General features: G+C 45.5%; 1 protein-coding gene and 1 non-coding gene across 2 annotated transcripts in view; one reads left to right on the forward strand and one right to left on the reverse strand.

Moving 5' to 3' along the window:
• cubn (cubilin (intrinsic factor-cobalamin receptor)) overlaps positions 1–18,719 on the reverse strand; it is a 47,627-nt gene that overhangs the window by 19,259 nt on the left and 9,649 nt on the right. The window contains exons 17-38 of the mRNA XM_029255161.1: positions 17,868–18,058; positions 17,500–17,656; positions 16,273–16,451; positions 16,025–16,190; positions 15,683–15,908; positions 15,337–15,467; positions 13,973–14,162; positions 13,202–13,362; positions 12,489–12,670; positions 11,545–11,701; positions 11,231–11,421; positions 9,611–9,770; positions 6,822–7,003; positions 3,879–4,053; positions 3,601–3,782; positions 3,349–3,505; positions 3,005–3,121; positions 2,771–2,884; positions 2,390–2,518; positions 1,129–1,261; positions 608–813; positions 158–339 (exon numbers count right to left, since the gene is read on the reverse strand). Coding sequence (XP_029110994.1) covers positions 158–339; positions 608–813; positions 1,129–1,261; positions 2,390–2,518; positions 2,771–2,884; positions 3,005–3,121; positions 3,349–3,505; positions 3,601–3,782; positions 3,879–4,053; positions 6,822–7,003; positions 9,611–9,770; positions 11,231–11,421; positions 11,545–11,701; positions 12,489–12,670; positions 13,202–13,362; positions 13,973–14,162; positions 15,337–15,467; positions 15,683–15,908; positions 16,025–16,190; positions 16,273–16,451; positions 17,500–17,656; positions 17,868–18,058 — 3,668 coding nt within the window. The remainder of the gene's footprint in view (positions 1–157; positions 340–607; positions 814–1,128; positions 1,262–2,389; positions 2,519–2,770; positions 2,885–3,004; positions 3,122–3,348; positions 3,506–3,600; positions 3,783–3,878; positions 4,054–6,821; positions 7,004–9,610; positions 9,771–11,230; positions 11,422–11,544; positions 11,702–12,488; positions 12,671–13,201; positions 13,363–13,972; positions 14,163–15,336; positions 15,468–15,682; positions 15,909–16,024; positions 16,191–16,272; positions 16,452–17,499; positions 17,657–17,867; positions 18,059–18,719) is intronic.
• Positions 5,667–5,749, forward strand: trnal-uaa (transfer RNA leucine (anticodon UAA)). Its single transcript has one exon. It is a non-coding gene; the product is annotated as a tRNA-Leu (tRNA).

Raw genomic sequence — 18,719 nt, forward strand, 5'->3', positions numbered from 1 at the left:
ACAACTTTGTTTTGTCTTTAGTTGAAACGAGTGAAATAAGCACCTGCCACTGAATATGAACTGCACACCTGTGTCCACCGCCGGCCTGTGTCTCTGCACTGAATGACCTATAACAAGCTTGGTTCAAAGGGCTCTGGTGGAGGTTGGCCACACCCACCTTGAGCTGGTCATAGTAGCAGTTGGACAGGTCCTCGATGTCCATGTCCAGGAAGCGGACATGGATGTAGTATCCCGCAGCCACGGTAACAGTCCAGCGGTAATCGGCATTGTGGGGGTACGACCTGGGCCAAAGTGGGGATGCAATGCGGCCTTTGGTGCCTGTGATGTCATTGCCATACACTGGGGAGAGGGACCGCAGTAAATGAAAAGTGTCACAGCATGGAGAGACAACTGAAAAAGCTACCACAGGTACTCAGTATTCACAGTAAGAGTAGACTGGTAGTCATAGTTAATACTCAGTAAAAGGGGATGAGTAATCAGTGTTCTGTACTTACAATTGGAAAATTTAAGTAATCACATATGAAGAAGGTCCACCCTTTTGGTATGAGAATACCGGGACTCAGCACTCACAGTGGCAGAAGAGTAGTACTCGGTATTCAGTACTCACAGTGGGCGAAGGTGGCCCTAAAACCAGCTCCGCTCACAGAGGAGTCCGAGACGAACTTGATCCACAGCACGTGGCCGATGAGTGAAGTATAGTTGGATGGCAGGGAGCTGCCACAGAACCGGCCCACCAGGAAGCCAGTGGAGTTGCCCTCTCGCACCTCCAAGAAGTCACTGTTGCACCCGTTCGTCTCTTGAAGTTGGAACATTCTGTTGCCATGGAAATAAACCAAACAATACCCTGGTCATCACTGCTTTTTCACTGATCTTGAGGAACGATCCTGGATTTTTGTATTTCTTGGTACATGAGGTACTAACATGGATGGATGGATGGTGGATGGAAAACCAGATCATTTTTTGCTTATCATGATTAAATGTTGAAGAGAATCACTGAAGCCCCTTAATCACCTCAACGAGGCATTGGCAGTATCGTTACAAATGGAAAGGTGATGCTATTCCTTCAAAGACATGGAGATACACTCGTTTCTGAGTCTATGGTTCAAGTGTCAATGTGTGGAGCCTCACATGAAGGACAGCTGCAGGCGGTTGCCAGGTGAGCTGATGATAGTCCATACACACTCGATGTTTGGTGGATATGCATCAGGGTAGTTGGGGCTGTTGAAGGCACCAGACTCCATGTGCAGGCTCCCACCACAAGCTGGAAAAATGGGTGGGACACAAGGGATCAAAGGTCACATGGCATAAAGCGGGTACAAAGAGGTAAAATGGACAAGTACACTTGTTCTTCAGAGATGATTCAGAGATGTCTTGCATACAGAGGTTACTGTGTCATCCACCAGTCCATGAATGTGGTGTGTGCTGTGTAATGGTTCTCTCTCTCGCTTCCTTTAGCCAGTTACACAAAATCAGTTCCAGGCTTCACGTGCTAGTGAGAGGGAGTTGGGGGGCCTGCTGTGTGAGAAGCTGTAATAATGACATCCAAGTCAATGCTTTCTCTGGAATCTGGGTTGAGCCTGGTTCTGATACTTTATGTAGGTTTCATTTGTGCTTATTGAAATATTTAGAAACACAGCTGGGACTGGAAATTGTTTCATAGCTCTGTTTGTAAATCCAAAGTCAGTTTTGCAATGAATGAGAGATGTCTTGTTATTTATTTCCTAGTTAGGTTTAGTAGAAAGCTCAGATACAGCTATGATAGGTTATTGAATATTTATTTTTTTTTAAATATAATAGCTTTTCTAAAAATCTTTAAACAGTAAACACTGTGGAAAAGAATCTTATCAAGACAGCCCCATGCCTGTATTCTATCTGAGCAGAATATATTTATTCATTTAGCTAACACATTTCTCCAAAGTGACTTACACTGTTGAAGTTACAACTATTTACCCATTTACACAGCTGAGTAATTTTACTGGAGCAATTAAGGATAAGTACATTGCACAGGAGTACTACAGCCAAAGGTGAGACTTGAACCTGCAACCTTGGGGGTCAAAAGACAATAGCACTAACCACTATGCTACCAGCTGTCCCAGAGTAAAGAATGAAGTGCAGTTAGTTGCATTTACCATGCTTTAACTGACATGCAGAAACGCATTGCAGGATGTAGAAAAACATGTCACATTTGCACACTGAAATTCTATAAAGCAAATAAGTGACAGAAATTTACGTAAAATAAATAATCTGGAAAAAAGGTTTGGTCTCTTTAAAAATTCATAACTCAGATTTTCACAACATGAGGAGCCAGTGTATGAGGTCATTTGCCGCACTTCGTAAGATAATGTCTGTTTTCAACACACGTTCAGTGACCAACAGATGAGGGACTCACCAGATGTGGAGGCAGCATAGGTGGCTCGGAAGCCCTTGTCTGCCGAGTAGCCGTCGGAGATAAAGTTGACAACAAGCGCATTGCTGAAGGAGGTGACAGGGTGTGGCACCTGGGACCCACAGTACCGACCTGTCACGGGAAAATCATCACCAGCCACTGAACCATCAAAGAATGCTGGGATTTGTTAAAAGGAAGTATCTATCAGATGACTGTATCAGTGATGGAGACCAGTGGGTGCAGTGGTTGGAAGTGTTTGTTTAGGCCATTTTTCCCAGAATCCTCCCTGCTGTGTTTTGCATAATACTGCCCATCTCAAGAGAAAAAGACCAGTTATCCTGGTGCCAGAACCAGAGGATCTCAGAGATGAAAGCTCAAACATACCGACGGACGGAGCCCAGTAGTTATCTCCATCGAGAACCTCCACGGAGTCTGAGGAGCAGTTGCCATAGTGGTTCTCCAGGCTGAAGTCGGTGAAGGACAGCGTCACGTGAGTGACTGTGAGAAGAGAACAGATTCAAATTCTGATCTCTGATTCCCCGAGGTTGTGGATTTGAATCTCGGTGTTTTGCATTTATGTAGCCTTGGCAGTCGATTTTTGGTAGGAGGTTTTCGTACACGGCTCCTTGGCCTTGATGATCCAACTGCAGTTCTGATTGGCTGGGTAGTTAAATGGGTACCGGGGTGAGGAAATGGCTCCGCCCACATCGTCACTTTCGATCGTCGCCCCACATGCTGCAACACGTAGAGGTCTTGGTTAGTATCTGGATGGACACAGCTGGCAAAATCTTCACTCCACCATCCTGGATGACCCACAACCCTAGGTGAAAACCACATCTTAAAGAATTAAGACTTAACTGGGGTTTGAACCATATCTATCTTGAGAAATTCCATCTAATCAAACTGCTGAGATGCAGGAATTAGTAAAAACTTGGTGGTTCTGGAAGTCACTGAACACCAACCCTCGGAAAACTGTGCGCTGAAGCCACGGTGGGCATTGCTGTTGTCGGACCGGAACCGCACGTAGATGATATTCTGACTGGAGGTGATGGGAGGGGGCGGGGTCATGCCACACACACGTGCGAGGAGAGGTGATGACTCGCTGGGCCCATCATGGACCTGGGGAGGGTTGGGACGGTCAATACCTGGGTGGGGAGCGGGGTCAGGCAGAGGAATGAGATCCCAAAGGTAGGGGGTGGCAAGGGCAAACTCACAGCGACGTAGTCCCAGGAGCAGGACAGCTGGGACTCCACCTCAAGCACGGTGAAGTTGAAGAGTACGCGGTGGCCTTTGTCCACGTTGATCACCCAGGAGCAGTCCACACTGTTGGGGTAGTTGTTGGGGAAGTTAGGCGAGTGGATCTCACCACTAGAGGCAGTGAAGACACCGCCGCAGCCTGTGGGCAGCAAAGCAGAAAGATGGAGGGTCACCAAGATGTTGACTGATTAGGGGCAAGAAGGACTTCTAGTTGGTGGAATCTTCTGGAACTCACCACCGGGGACCTCCTGCCAGCTGGCGTTGAACCCGTGGCCGCTCACGTAGGCATCGGACTTGAAGCGGAGAGTGACCCGGTTTCCCGTGCTGGACACATGCAAGGGGTTGTTGGGTGGGCGCGTGGTGCACAGCTGGGCCAGTCGTGGAGCGGACAGGTCGGGGCCGCCGTACACCTATGGGGGAGGGGAAGGGGACAGATTCTGGTTAAGGGTGCCACTAGCAGGGCTTGACAAGCCTCTCCATGACAGCACATCGATTATGTTCATCCATCCAGCTGCAATAACCACTTGTGCAGTGCAGGGTCATGGAGGTCCAGAGTCTGCCTGGAAATACAAGGTGTGAAAAACAGTCCATGGGATTTCAGTCCCTCACAGGACAATCTCACGCACACTTAAGGCATTTTAGAATCACCCATTTATGCAGCTGGGTATTTTAGTATTCAAGGTATGTACCTTTCTGTAGGGTACAACAGGAGCAGGAAGGATTCAAAACCAAGCTCTTCCAGTCCAAAGGCAACAGCTCTAACCATTGCACCACCTTCTGGTGTAACTGCCTGCTCAGAACAGCTTCACTTTGCTTGAGTGTCATGGGTCTTGGTGTGTGTGGCGTGTGTCAGTGTGTAACTTCTGTCAGTTTCCATGGCCAAAGGCTATAATTATTGAATAATCAAAAACAAGGCAGCGCTCTGCCATCTCACGGGGGGAAGTGAAGTTCTGGAAGGCCTGATGTGGAGGCAGACCCCACCAGCCAGAGAAAAAGGTGATGTAGGAGGGTGTGTGTGTTTCTGTGTGTGTGGGGAGGGGGCAAGCCCAAGACAAATCCCCATCCCAGAGCCCCGACAGGGTTCATTCTGCCCCACTGCTCCCATTGAGTTTCCAGTGGAAGTCAGCATTCCAGCAGCATGAGCATCAGCGTGGAATTAGTGTGTGGCCAGAGCGGGCACACACACCACCGTCACAGAAATACACACACTGGAGGCAAACAACAGAGACTGCAAACACACCCAAAATCACAGCAACACATTCAAATACACAGAAATCAATTCAAATTTGTTTATGTATCTTACTTTAATCCAAAGACACTAATATTGCCTACACTGATATATAATGTACAACAAGGTACTTTTTTTACTGTATTAATTCAGGGTAAATACCTTGACCAAGAGTACTGTAACATGCAAGGGGATGCAAACCCAAGTCCTCTTAGTACAAGAGCAGCATCTCTAACCATTACACCATCTGCTGTCCTTTGTAAACATTATAGTAGATGTGTCATTAGTCATTCAGTCAATTAGCTGATACTGCTTCCCCAAAGTAACTTACAGTATTTTACCCATTTGAAGAGCAGGGTGATTTTTACTGTATTGGTGTGATTGTGGGTATTCAGACAGGAAGTTGGATTTAAAGGGCTCTCTGTGTCCTAAAAGGTGATTGTAACATTCAGACCCTTAAGAGTTTTGAGCACAAACACATAAAAGGACCTGAAGCAGCATCACATAAAAATTTACTGCTCTTTTTTTCCCCACTATCATTTACCTGACTTCTTTGTCCAAGGGAACTCTTAGTGCACCAACTCAGGGTTAGGGGCCTTAATAGGTACTAGAGCAGTACAGGGATTCAAACCAGGAACCACCAACATTCAAATGCTGACCATTACACCACCTGCTTGCTTAGGCAGCAAAAGAATTCTGCCCTTGATGGACTTTTGCCCTTCAGACCTTTGAGGCCCTCCTATGCTGATGTCACTTGAGAAGAATCCCACGTCCACCACCTATTCTAACAAGCAGACCAGGGTGGCCGAGTGGTTAAGGCGTTGGACTTAAGATCCAACGGACGTGAGTCCTCGTGGGTTCAAACCCCACCCCTGGTACTGTTTCTTCTCCTGAGGGCCTGAAAGTATCTCTTGCCTTTGATGGTAAAGCTACCAGAAAATAAATGAATAAACAACTCTGTTGTTGAACCAAAGTGTGTTCCATGAAAGTAGAGAAATAATGGATGACTCACTAGCCAGGATAGAGAGATCCAAATAAATATTCAGGAAAAATCTTTTAACTACCGTGCATGGTTGTACAGCTAACTATTCATCCATTTATACCATTTAATTTTTGTGTTACTTAAATATAGGGGACGTGGTGGCATGGTAGCCTCAGCCGGTACCTGCTGTGTGGTGGGCCTGGTGTTTGAGCCCTGCTTGGGGTAGCTAGTGATGGACTGGCATCCTATCCTGGATGTGTCCTTGTGCCCTGTATTGCCAGGTTTGGCTCTGGCTTGGCGTGACCCCGCTCGGGACAAGCGGTTGTTGACGATGGGATGGATAGATTTTAATACCATTTACTTCACATTATTTTTCTTTACAAAGCCACCTATACTGTTTAATGCATTTATAGAAGAGGGTAACTGGTCATTTTAACTCTGCCAATTCTGTCTAAGTACCTTGATGAAGGTAACTAGAACAACAGATGGGATTCAAACCTGTGAGCTTCAGATATGAAAGGAACACCTCCAAACCCTTGCATGACTCAGGTGATACAGACAACATTTACACACACACACACACACACACACACACACACACACACACACAAACACACACACACACACACACACACACACTTTCAGAACCGCTTGTCCCATACGGGGTCACGGGGAACCAGAGCCTACCCGGTAACACAGGGCGTAAGGCCGGAGGGGGAGGGGACACACCCAGGACGGGACGCCAGTCCATCACAAGGCACCCCAAGCGGGACTCAAACCCCAGACCTACCGGAAAGCAGGACAGTGGTCCAACCCACTGCACCACCACACCCCCATGCATATCATTTTTATGCAAATGAAGGAAGATGAACTGAAATGAAAAACTAATCACATCATGTCCAGCATCCTATAGTGAGCCAGGAGGAGGAGGGGAAGACAGAGACGGAAGAGCCAAGGTCGAGACCCACCTCCAGCAGGTCGTAGTTGCAGTTCGGGTGGTACTCCACGTCGAACTCGTGAATGGTGATCTGGATGCTGCTGCCGAGGGCCGTCTGGATGTACCAGATGCATTCACGATTCTCAGGGTACCTGTTGGGGTAGCCGGGGCTGTTGAAGGATCCGCTGGGTCCAAAGAGGTCCCCACCGCAACCTGCAGATAGATAGATAGATAGATAGATAGATAGATACTTTATTGACCTTTGCATATCTCCTTACTGCAGGTAACTTGTACATAAATTACACAATGTAACAAAACATTTTATGTAATTTTTTTTGCATTTTCTATTCAGTTTTGATAGATTAATCACACTTTTGGCATTAGTTCATCCAGTTGGATGACCCAGTGCTTAAGCAACTGGATTTGAATCCCCACCATCAAACCATTTCTCTTACTTCACTGTAGCACAGTTTTACTCTAGTACAGCACTTTACCCCCAAATGACTGGATTCTCCAGTGTTGTACATATATCTAGGGCGTGGGCTCCATTGAGAAACTGGGCAAACTGGGCATTTTGAAGAGACTGTCCTTATGTCTAGTGTTGTATGTTTATATTTATGCTTATTTACACAGCACGGTGGTCCTGCGAGACGCGACATTTCGTCACACTGTATGTCCACACATGTAGTGGAATGACAATAAAGCTCGACTTAAGACTTAAGACTTAAGACACTCGTGTTCTGGGTGACTTGTGCACTTCGGGTCATTAGTGCCATTAGTAATTCTACCCTTTAGAGGGAGCAAAGTGAAGGAAATACAGAACAACACAGCTGAAACCATGGAAACAACATCCTTCAAGAAGTGCTAGTGGGATACTGTACTTTTAGGGGCTATAACGTGCTTGTCATAAAGAAATTCTAGAACTTTCTGGCTGTCACAAAGAAAATTTATTCAGTTCCATGTACCCCTTCCTTCCTCCTGTGGTGTATGACCCCCCCAAAATGCTACTGTATCTGAATCACATCTCTGGAGAAACATCCTTGGGGGACCAATGCTGGGAGTTTCCTGCTTGTCTTTAGGACCACAGTGAAGGACAGAAGACAGAACACACACACACACACACACACACACACACACACACACACACACACACACACACACACACACACACACACACACACACACACACACACACACACACACACAAAGACAAAGACAAAGACAAAGAGGCACAGGCACGCTGCCAACAACCCTGACGACACGGTTCAAGAATGTATCTCTAGCTGAGAGTTACGCAAGGCCCTAGGGACCAGCTCTTTGTGGAGTGCCAAAAAAGGTTGTGGGTTCTAGTCCTAGAATGAGCAGTGCAACTTTAATAAACACAAATAAGGTAAATAAAAATCTGTGCTAATTTGTGTACATTAAATACATCCAGTTGAACAGCAGGTGGCATAGTGATTGTAGCTCTTGCTAACCAATCAAAGGAAATGGGTTCAACTCCCCCACTGTATAATACAGTCATTAATTTATCTGTCACTTTTCAATAAATTGGCTCACTGTGTTAGGTTTGTATATTAAGGTAATTACAGTGATTTCTCCATTTATACAGCCAGGTAATTTTTACTGTATCAGTGGGAGGGCAGAGGAGTTCACTTTCTTACAAACAAAGGCTATAGGTCCAGGAAATAAATGAGAAGGTACACAGAAAAAAATATTTGCTGAAAAATCAGAAAATGCAACTTAATAAGCACTATAAATCTGCAGTAAATCAGATCACATTCCCAGGCTTATTTTTGGACAGCAGAAGGTCCCTCATATTATTGAATTCCACTGGGCAAGAAACACCCCTTCAACGAGCCAAAAGGACCCTGGTTAAACCCTTCAGAGAGTATGGGCTGTTGTTCTATGTCCTGCTGGTAACCATGGTGACCCAAGTGAGGATGACATCATAGGTTCCTGAGCGAGTCACTTTCCTTTCCTGCGAGCTGTGAGGTGGGGTCCTTTACTCTGTTAGGCATTACATTTTTCTCAGAAATGCACAACTGAAGCATGTGCTGCCAGCCATGGTCCTCAAGGGCCTCAGTCCATGACCTTCTGCTTTACCTCATCTCTTACCTCACCTCTTAAACGGTAAAGTGGTGTTTTGAATATAAATCGGAGCAAATTTTCTAAAAGCTTTTAAAAACCGGGGGGGTGCAGTGGTGCAGCGGCTTGGCCAGGTCCTGCTCTCTAGCAGGTTTAGGGTTCGAGTCCCGCTTGGGGTGCCTTGTGACGGACTGGCATCCTGTCCTGGGTGTGTCCCCTCCCCCTCCTGCCTTATGCCCTCCGTTGCAGGGTTTGGCTCCAGGTCACCTCGGAACAAGTGGCTTCAGCCTGTGTGTGTGTGTGTGTTTTAAAAATCACCACACACTAGAGCAGAAAACTAGACACCAAACTGGGTGATTCTTAATGTATCAAAGCAGGGTAAGCACCTTGATCAAGAGTACTGCAGCAGGAGGTGGGATTCAAGTCCAGATTCTTCAACTGGACAGTGAATGGCTTTAATCACTATGCCACCTGCTGTCCCTTTTACTCCACAGTGAGGTGTAGAGCACTGTGTCAGAGCTTCCCCTCTAATGTGAAGTTGTCTGTAACAAGGCTCTTGTTTCTAGGGTCAGCTGATGACAAATAGTGACTTATGATAACCTCAACATTTTCATGAACATCTGGACTCAACAGGAGTGTATGGACTCCACAGGAATGTATCATCACAGCTCAACGTTGTCATCAACATCTTGACTTTAGACCCAACTGAGCTTTGTATGAACACGTCCTCCTCACCATTCTGGTACCAAAGCATCCTGAAGCCCGTATGAGAGATGGAGAAGTCTGACTGGAAGACCACGTGCAGAGAAGTGCCAGTGGTGGCCCCGGGTGGAGGGGGCGTGTTCCCACAGAATGTACCAATCAGAGGTGCCTGCTCATTAGGTCCATTGTAGAGCTGAAAGAAAAGTAATTCACTCATCAAAATTCAGCCACAACATCCTTTCAAGCAACATGATTTACTCGTTTACACAGCAGGATCATTTTTACCTTATCTGTTTACATGAAACCTGCAGTTCTTCACTTACATGGTTTATGTTTTTTGTAGTATTCGCTTTCCAGAATTTTCTAACAGTGAAAAGTGAAGATTCTTATGTATCCTATATGCATTCATAACAGGTTTCAGCTCCATGAGGATGGAGGTGCGGTGGCGCAGCGGGTTTGGCCGGAGCCTGTTTTCTGGTGGGTCTGGGCTTTGTGTCCTGCTTGGGGTGCCTTGCGATGGACTGGCATCCCGTCCTGAGTGTGTCCCCTCCCCCTCCAGCCTTGCGCCCTGTCCTGCCAGGTAAGGCTCCGGTTCGCCCCAGCTTTGGACAATGTTTGTGTATGACTTCCATGAGGGGTCCTTTTAAAAATTGCTTTATGTGTATCAATAAGGTAAACAACTTTTGCTAGTGCCTTAACTCCATAAATTCTGGAATTTCCCAAAATCCAGCCAAGAGGATGATGGCCAGACCCTGAACAGTGGACCCTTCTTGTTCATTGCCCTTGTTGTAACCACAGTAACCCAAATCCGTATGACATCATCAGACTACCTTCATTTCCTGTGGGCTTGGTGCCAGGGAACTCTCCTCTTCTTTGTTTTTTAAAGCTATTAATCCACAGACTCTGCTGAAGGGTTTATAAACTCTGGTCTTTTAAAAACAAGCTCGTTTTATTTGGTGTTCGTAGAGAAAGTACAATCCCATGGCAGTTCCATCTCCAGGGGTTTTGTCTGACACATAAAGTACTGACTTATTTAAATCTGACAAATTCACAGATGTTATTTTTGATTTGTAAAGAATATTGCTGTGATAAATTACTAAAAGGGCTTCCAGTGGTGTGAGCTCATGGACGAATGTGTGAATCTCTTGTGTTTTCCTCCAGATGGTAAATTACCACATTCTGACTGTGCAAGTGATTTTTCCACGCTGGTGAGGATAATAGAGTCTCTTGTGGGAGGTCTATGGAAAATGAACGCTGGTCATTCAGGAAGCCCCACCAGGGAGCTCCTTGACTTCCTGACACCCCCCCCCCCGAATTGCTGATTATTGGCATGGATGGTGATGGAAAGTCCCGGAAATGTTTTTCCTGTGTCTTTTTTCTCATGTCAAGGGCCAGTCTGGTTGACTATGTCACATTCAACCGTCACAATGTAGCCTTGGTGGCCAGAGCTGGGAACTCAGTGCATCTTTGAAAAGACAGTTTCCAAAGACACCTCACTGCCTTCAATTTGTATTTTTACATTTTTACAAACCAAAATCACAAAACTCAGAACACTGACATTAGAAATTCATTTCATGACTGGTGCAAATGATTGGGGTCCAACCCTGAGGCCACGTCTGATTCTCCATTTTGACTTCTGAGATGACCGCTCACCTTGATGTAGTCAAAGATGCATGTGCTGGACGTGCTCTCCAGGTCGAAGGCCGCAAAGGTGTAGTTGATGGTGTTGCCCATGGTAGTCTGAATCGTCCAGCTACAATGGGCCAGGTGGGGGTAGCTATTCGGGAAATCAGGACTCTCAAGAACGCCTTGGCTCTGATTAGCTATGAAAATTCCCTGGCAATCTGCAGAAGAGAAAGAGATCCCTCACATGCTGCCTTTGTTTGACGCATCTTTGAGCACACTGTCCCTTAACAGTCAATCTTCTCCAAATGCTAAAGAGAACCCGCTCTATTTGGGAAACTCACACTGTGTGTATGAGGCCAGGAAGCCCCCTGCGTTGATGTTGCTGTCAGTGCGCAACTTGATGAACAGGTCCTCCTTGCTGGAGTTGACGGGAGCAGGAAGGGTGGAACCGCACAGATGGGCCAGTGGGGAGGCGGCAGTGCTGTTCCCATCATACACCTGGGGGTGGAGGACATCAGAACTGCAACTCCATCCAAATCATATTGGTGTTTGGTGTTGCTTCCTGGCAGCCTTTCCGACACAATAATATCCATATACCTATTAAACCTCAAACCAGGCTGGGTTGTTGGCGAAGATATAAAATGTACATTGTTTATTGTTTTATACTTGGCAAGGAAATTTATTTTATTACAATGGTCCACACCAGAAAATCTATTGGAAATATGTGGTTGATTCAAGTATCAACTTTCTTCTGCTAGAAAAGTTAACATTTGACCTTCCTTGATCATGACTGTAATTAATTATGGGAGATTTAGTCACCTTTTCAGATCTTAGATAATGATACAGGACCACCTCTGGTAAATACTGTAATCCTTTGCCCTTGTGTTGTATTGATTTATGATTTATGTCTGTATATGTTTGCATTATGGGGGTGCGGTGGCGCAGTGGATTGGACCACAGTCCTGCTGTCTGGTAGGTCTGGGGTTCAAGTCCCACTTCGGGTGCCTTGCGATGGACTGGTGTCCCATCCTGGGTGTGTCCCCTCCCCCTCTGGCCTTACGCCCTGTGTTACCGGGTAGGCTCCGGTTCCCCGTGACCCCGTATGGAATAAGTGTGTGTGTGTGTGTGTGTGTGTTTGCATTATCTTAATGTACAGATTATGTCTCTGTATTTTTGAGATGACTTCCTACTGTGATCATTAGAATGTGTGTGGGCATTCTAACTCAAATCACACACACACATTGGTGATACATAAATATCAAAAAGTGACCAGTGATGGACTCACAGCCAGGTAGTCATAATTGCAGTTGGTGCTGCTCTCCAGGTGAAAGTCCCCAAACTCCAGGATGATGCGGCTGCCGCCCGTGGCTCTGATGTGCCAGTAGCACTCGGAGTTGGAGTGGTAAGGCAGGGGGTAGTTGGGTGAGGAGAAGCTGCCTGTGCTGGTGGTCAGGGTTCCTCCACAGCCTTTAAACATAGGTGGGGCAGAAGTAGAGAGATTCAGAAGAGGTTTGGTAATAGGTCAGATCGTGGGTCACACATTGGTCAGTTCCACACACTCAGAATAAATTGATGTTCTACTATTTATTAATTGAAGCTTTGTTAGGTTAACTACCATCTCTATGGTCCAACATCAGGAAGCTTTTCATCCACTGATGCCTAATGAATCCATGCGCAATAGGGATTCTCTCAAACTAAAGCTAGCAGTGAAGGAATTTTCATCTCATGTAGTTAAAAACATGAAATTGTAACCCGAAAGGCATTGGTTCAAGTCCCAGCAAGTGGCCTACTGATGTACCCTTAAGCAAAATATGCTTCCTAAATTGCTGCTGTAAACAATAAAGAATTCATCTTCTGGAGTGCAAAGTGTGATTTTCTTTTGAAATAGAGCTATTCCAGATCAGGGCCAATGGTGTACCTTAGTTATATTCTTGATAGTGATTTTGTGTATGTATATGTGCAAAAAAGACTCTCTCTTGGCTCCATCGCCACACACACCTGTTAGTGTGCCATCCCAGTGTGCCGTAAATCCCCTGAAGGTGGCAATGGAGTCAGAGCGAAACTTGACCCACAGCCTGTTGCTGTGGGAGACCAGCAGGGGTGGTTTCTGAGACTCGCAGAACTTGCCGATGAGAGGAGAGGTTTCAAAGCCACCATCTCTGTAGGAGGTGAGCGGATGACATCACTGGAATTTTCACAACTATGGGAATGCAAATGTGTGAGACTATACCAGCCTCAGGGCAGAACTGTATAAAGAAAGGGGGGGAAAGTACTGGAGGATCATGGAAAAGGTATTTCAGATTTATAGCTCTCAAGTGATCATGCAAAGAGTACTCTCAGCATTTTGGGTGCCTTTAGAGTCTAGTCATCCACATAGAAAAATCACCATCCTACACCTCATATTTCCTCATCCTGGTCTCCTCTTCCCCTCCCCCATTCATGTCCATCTCATGATCCAGGGTAGATGTACCATTCCACAAAGACCATTGCACATTGCAGTTTGAGTAAAACAGCAACCAGGAACCAAGAACCATGTGTCAACTGTCTGCAACCAGCAACCTGAAGACACCATTCAGGTCAACTAAACCAGTTATTACGCATTAAGAGTTGATATGATTGACTGGATGATGCTGGAGCACCTTTGCTGCTCCTGTTTGACCACAGTTAGGGGTGGTAGGAGGTGGAAAAAACAGTATGTAGCATCAGTAGTTCTGAAGAAATGGCAAAGGCAAGACCCAAGTGGGGCAGCTGGGACCACACTGTTGTCACCTGATTTCCACATAGTCAAAGCGGCAGTCAGGGTATGGGCCCTCCAGCTCAAAGTCAGTGAAGTTGAGCATGATCTGCATGTTGTTTCCCACGATGATCTGGTACACGCATTCACGACTTATCGGGTAGTAGTTGGGGTAGTTCGGAGAGCTGAGCACCCCCGTGGGGGATCTGAAGACCTCACTGCAGTCTGTGAGAAAGACACCGGGGTAGACAAGGAAGTGGGGTTATATGGGGTTACAGACACTTTTCTCCAAAGCGATGTACATCTCAGAGAAATACAATTTGTGCATTATATTCGGAGAAAGAGAGACATAGTTGCAGACATATGATTCTTAAGTAAACATAGTTTGTTTCTTTCCACTTTATTTAACGATGTTCATGGCACAGGTAGGTGTATAAAACTCAGAATAGACGACTCCTGATCATCTTCTTATAATTTTTTTCTTAGGTACTTGAACATTTACCTACAATACAGGAGTAGCAGCTGTGTAAAGGCTTTTCTGGGCATGATCATAAAGTTACGGTGCATGAACATTTACACCATACATGAGCTTGAGAGATGATGGGCAAAGTGAATCTGGAAAAGGTGAGTTTTCAGACGCTTCTTGAATGTGAATGGAGTTTCTGCAGTTCTGAGTGAGAGGGGGGAAGTCATTCCACCACAACAAAGCAAGAACTGAGAACCTCCATGCTTTACTTTTCGTGCTCAGGACCACCAAGCAAGCAGAAGTAGATGAGCGAAGTGGTCTGGTTGGTGTGTAGCGGTTATTTATTGTTGTATATTTATGTTATTTAACTTTAAAATGTTCATCTGGAGGACTTCTCATGATTCAGAAACCCTTTTAACTCACAAATTCAGTGACTCTGACCAAGGTGCCCAAAATCACAAGAACCAGTATGCAAGTCTTAAAAATTCTCAGTTTTTCTGCTGATCTGTTTTTACCCAGATGGTCTGCAAATCTGCTATACAGGTCCTTCAGACTTAAAAATGCAACCAGCAAGCTTAATGGTTACGTTATAAATACACTAGAAAAACACACTCTGTGAAAAATTTGGAATGCTGTCCAGGGCCAGGTCCCTACTTCACTCACCCTGTCTCAACTAAAACATCATAAAACTATCCCTTCAAAGGAAAAATCAAACGACTGGTTCAGGACAGACATTAAAAATAGAATTTCAAACAGATGTGTCAGGAGGTGGAGGAATATTGAAAGCTTGCTATTAGGTGATGATGTTGCTGGGTGTAGGAAAAAAGGAGAAAAAAGGAGCCCTGCAAACTGAGACAGAAAAGTCAAAGAATTAATTAAAATGTTGACTCTTTGTTTAACCAAATACTGTAGGGTTTGTTGAGGAAACAGTACCAGTTGTGGCATTGATGGAGACATAGTTTGCAGAGAAGCCTTCAGTAGCCATGCTGACATCAGAGACGAAGAGGATGGTCATCAGGTTATCTGTGCTGGTCAGTGATGGTGGCACAGATCGACCACAGTACCTACCAGGGACACATCATGAGCAGAACAAGTCTTTAGCCATGCTACACGTGGAGAGGCTGGTTATTGTTGAACCAAACCAAAGGCCTAAAGTTGCTGAATAGATTATTTTGCATGTAGGAAAATAGGTTTTGTTAGGTTTTGGTAAATATTTAAGTGTAATCCCGGCTGTGTGAAAAGCTTGAAGATGACTGTGATGAAAGCACATGGTGGTCACCTGCCAAGTTTGGTTCCTGTCTCTGCTGTGCCATTGTCATACACCTCCACATAGTCATAGAGACAGTTAAAGTGGTACTCCAGGTTGAAGGAGGTGAAGGTGAGCCGGATGATGTTTCCGGGGGCAACGGAGATGAACCAGGTGCAGTTAGCCCCATGTGGGTAATTGGTGGGATGCCCAGGGCTGGTGACTGTGCCTGAGGGGTCATTCAAGGTTGCTCCACAGCCTGGCGGAGGGTCATGTTGGCATTAGTTCCGAGAAGCACACAGTCAAACTCAAAAATGGGTGATGCAACAGGGAGTTTTGTACTGCCACTGGTCACACCATCTCATTGACCACTACCTTCAATAGCAGAAGCATACTCCGCAGTGAAACCATGGTTGCTAACAGATGCGTCAGTCCCAAACCGGATGTACATGGATTGCTGCGTAGACTGGAGCATCGGTGGCACTCGGGAGCCACAGTATCGTCCAATCAGGGGAGAACTCGCCGTAGATCCATCCCTGACCTGTGGGTGGTTGCGTATCAGCTGGTACCATATTGGTGACTTTTAATATCTATTGCATGAATCCACTGTGTGAGCTGGTTACCTCAACGTAGTCAAAGAAGCAGGTGGAGCTTTGCTCGATGTCAAAGGTGAGGAAGGCAAGCGTGACCACGTAGCCTTGTGGCTGGTTGATCACCCATTCACATGTCTTCTCGTGTGGGTATGAGTTTGGGTGGTAGGGGGTACGGATCTGGCCCAAGCCTGAGACGGTCCCCCCGCAAGCTGTAGGAGATGAGTTCAAGTACAGTGACATAGGATGGGTTTATTAACATTATCTTGAAGCTCGTCACATTGCTCTACTGACCTCAAACAAGTTTTACATCAGGTCATCAACTTGTGCAGATATTTATCTAAATGAAGACCATGTTCACAGAAAGCACACTTAGAAGTGGAATTTGAAAACAGGAACCAGAAGTTAAATTTGGGTCTGTTTTCTGTGGCTTTATGCCAGGTTAGTTTGTATCACCAGATTTAGCTTTCTTATGGGACCTTCCTGAAGTAGGATGCTTGCCAAGATTGCTGAGATACATGGCATCAGGGAACATGCAAAAGGGTTGGTCTACTGAAATCTAGTGGTTTACCATGGCATTGTATTTTGGTATATTGTTGGTTCCCATGGTAAAAAGTGATGAAACAATCCACCATGTTGCTGTGCAATGATGAACCACTGTGAGATGGTCTTCAGTAGTTCGGTAGCCCCTAATATGCACTGTGTTTGTGTACGATGATATGGCATATTGTGGTTATGCGGTCTTCCATGGTTTTGTATGTTGGTCTACTAGGAAGTGTGATATAAATGATGCAGTGCTCTACCATGGTGCTGTGGTCAACCACAGTGAGGTGGTCTTTGGTGTTGTGGTAGTCTTCCATGGTACTGTATGTTGGTCCATTAAGATGTGGAGTGATGGTTCCTCCTGGTATAAGGTGGAGAGGTGTGGTATGGTAGTCTACCATGGTACAATCTAATATGTTTTGTACACTGGCGGACTTACACCGTAACTTAATTTTCTGGTAATCAGCCAACGATTGGAGCAGATTCTATCCCTGATTACCTGTTCAACAGTTACCAAATGTGTCATAATGGTTGAGCACCTTGAGGAAAGACCTAGTTTGAGATCTTGAACCAGAACAGGAGTTGATGTTGTACTCTTGATCTAAATATTTTTATGCAACAATTGTTTCAGTAGACAATTCAGGGTGAAGGTGTGTAGCATGCAAAAAAGTACAGCGGTGCAATATGAATCCAGTGTCGAGGTTTCTGGCTCCTCACCAACTTGGTAGACAGCCCGGAATCCGGCCTTGCTGATGGAAGTGTCAGACTTGAAGCGGACCCAGAGCCCGTTGGAGCTGGAGATGATGGGGGCGGGTAAAGTGGATCCGCAGTACTTCCCCACCAGTGGGGCTGTCTCTGTCAGGCCATCTCGCACCTGGGGCACAGGAGTATTGACACACATGGTGGATGTCCCTTCAAGAGTTTCTGATATGATTTGGCAACATCATGTTATATAGAAGGATTATTTCACCGTATAAGTTTAAATTTAGCCTAATTTTTCACCTGAACTGTCCTCATCGTCAGGAGGTTTACCCTGCTTGGAAGGTTTAGCCAAGTACTTGAGGGCCAAGAGTGATCAGACCCACCTCCACAAAGTCAAACGCACAACCGCTGTGGACCTCCAGGTCCATGTTGGTGAAATTAAGAGCAACAGCATCGTTGGGCGGCTGACGCAGGACATAGATGCACTGGCGGTTGTGGGCATAGTTGTTGGGCCAGTTGGGTGAGATGATGATGCCCTCGCTGTCCGTGTAGGTGCCCCCACAGCCCGGGTCAGCTAGGGGAGGAAAAATGGGAAAAGTTACTGTATGTACCAGGGACTGTCTTCCTACAATTTGTTGGATAGTTTGAATGTCTTACATGACCTACAGGTGTACTGGTAACCATTTTCCAGTCAACCCATTGATGCTCTAAAGGGCCAGTAAATGGGTCAAGGGTAAAAATGTAGTTCCTCTCTGTGAACTTGACTCTCTAGTCCTGCATTCCACTGTGTATTAACCGTGGATTTTTCATGGAACATGCAAAATCATTACAATAACTGTCCTCTTGGTGTGATCTTATTGTTGGCTTCAGACAGTCAGAAGCAGGAAATTGTCATGGAATCCACTGTGACTGAAGACTGAAATGTAAATTAATACTAATGCTTTTCCATGGTTTTACATGTGTTGCCTCAGGCTTAATAAAACACATTGAATGCCCAGAGCTTGTAATCAAAGCACTTAAATTCTCCTCTAAAATACCAGATCTCATTTGGTGGTCTTATGCCATAAGTTTGCTAGTGACAGACACTCATCTTATGTTTACACTACCTTCAATTTCCCACCATTCACAAGAAAAATCAAGATCAACGATCAAATATGAAATTACTTAAAGAAGAACCCTGCAGTGAGACTGCAGATGGAGTTTAAACAAGCACAGCAGTGTGGGGTCATGTATTA

Source organism: Scleropages formosus, chromosome 9, assembly GCF_900964775.1.
Source record: "Scleropages formosus chromosome 9, fSclFor1.1, whole genome shotgun sequence".
NCBI lineage: Eukaryota > Metazoa > Chordata > Actinopteri > Osteoglossiformes > Osteoglossidae > Scleropages > Scleropages formosus.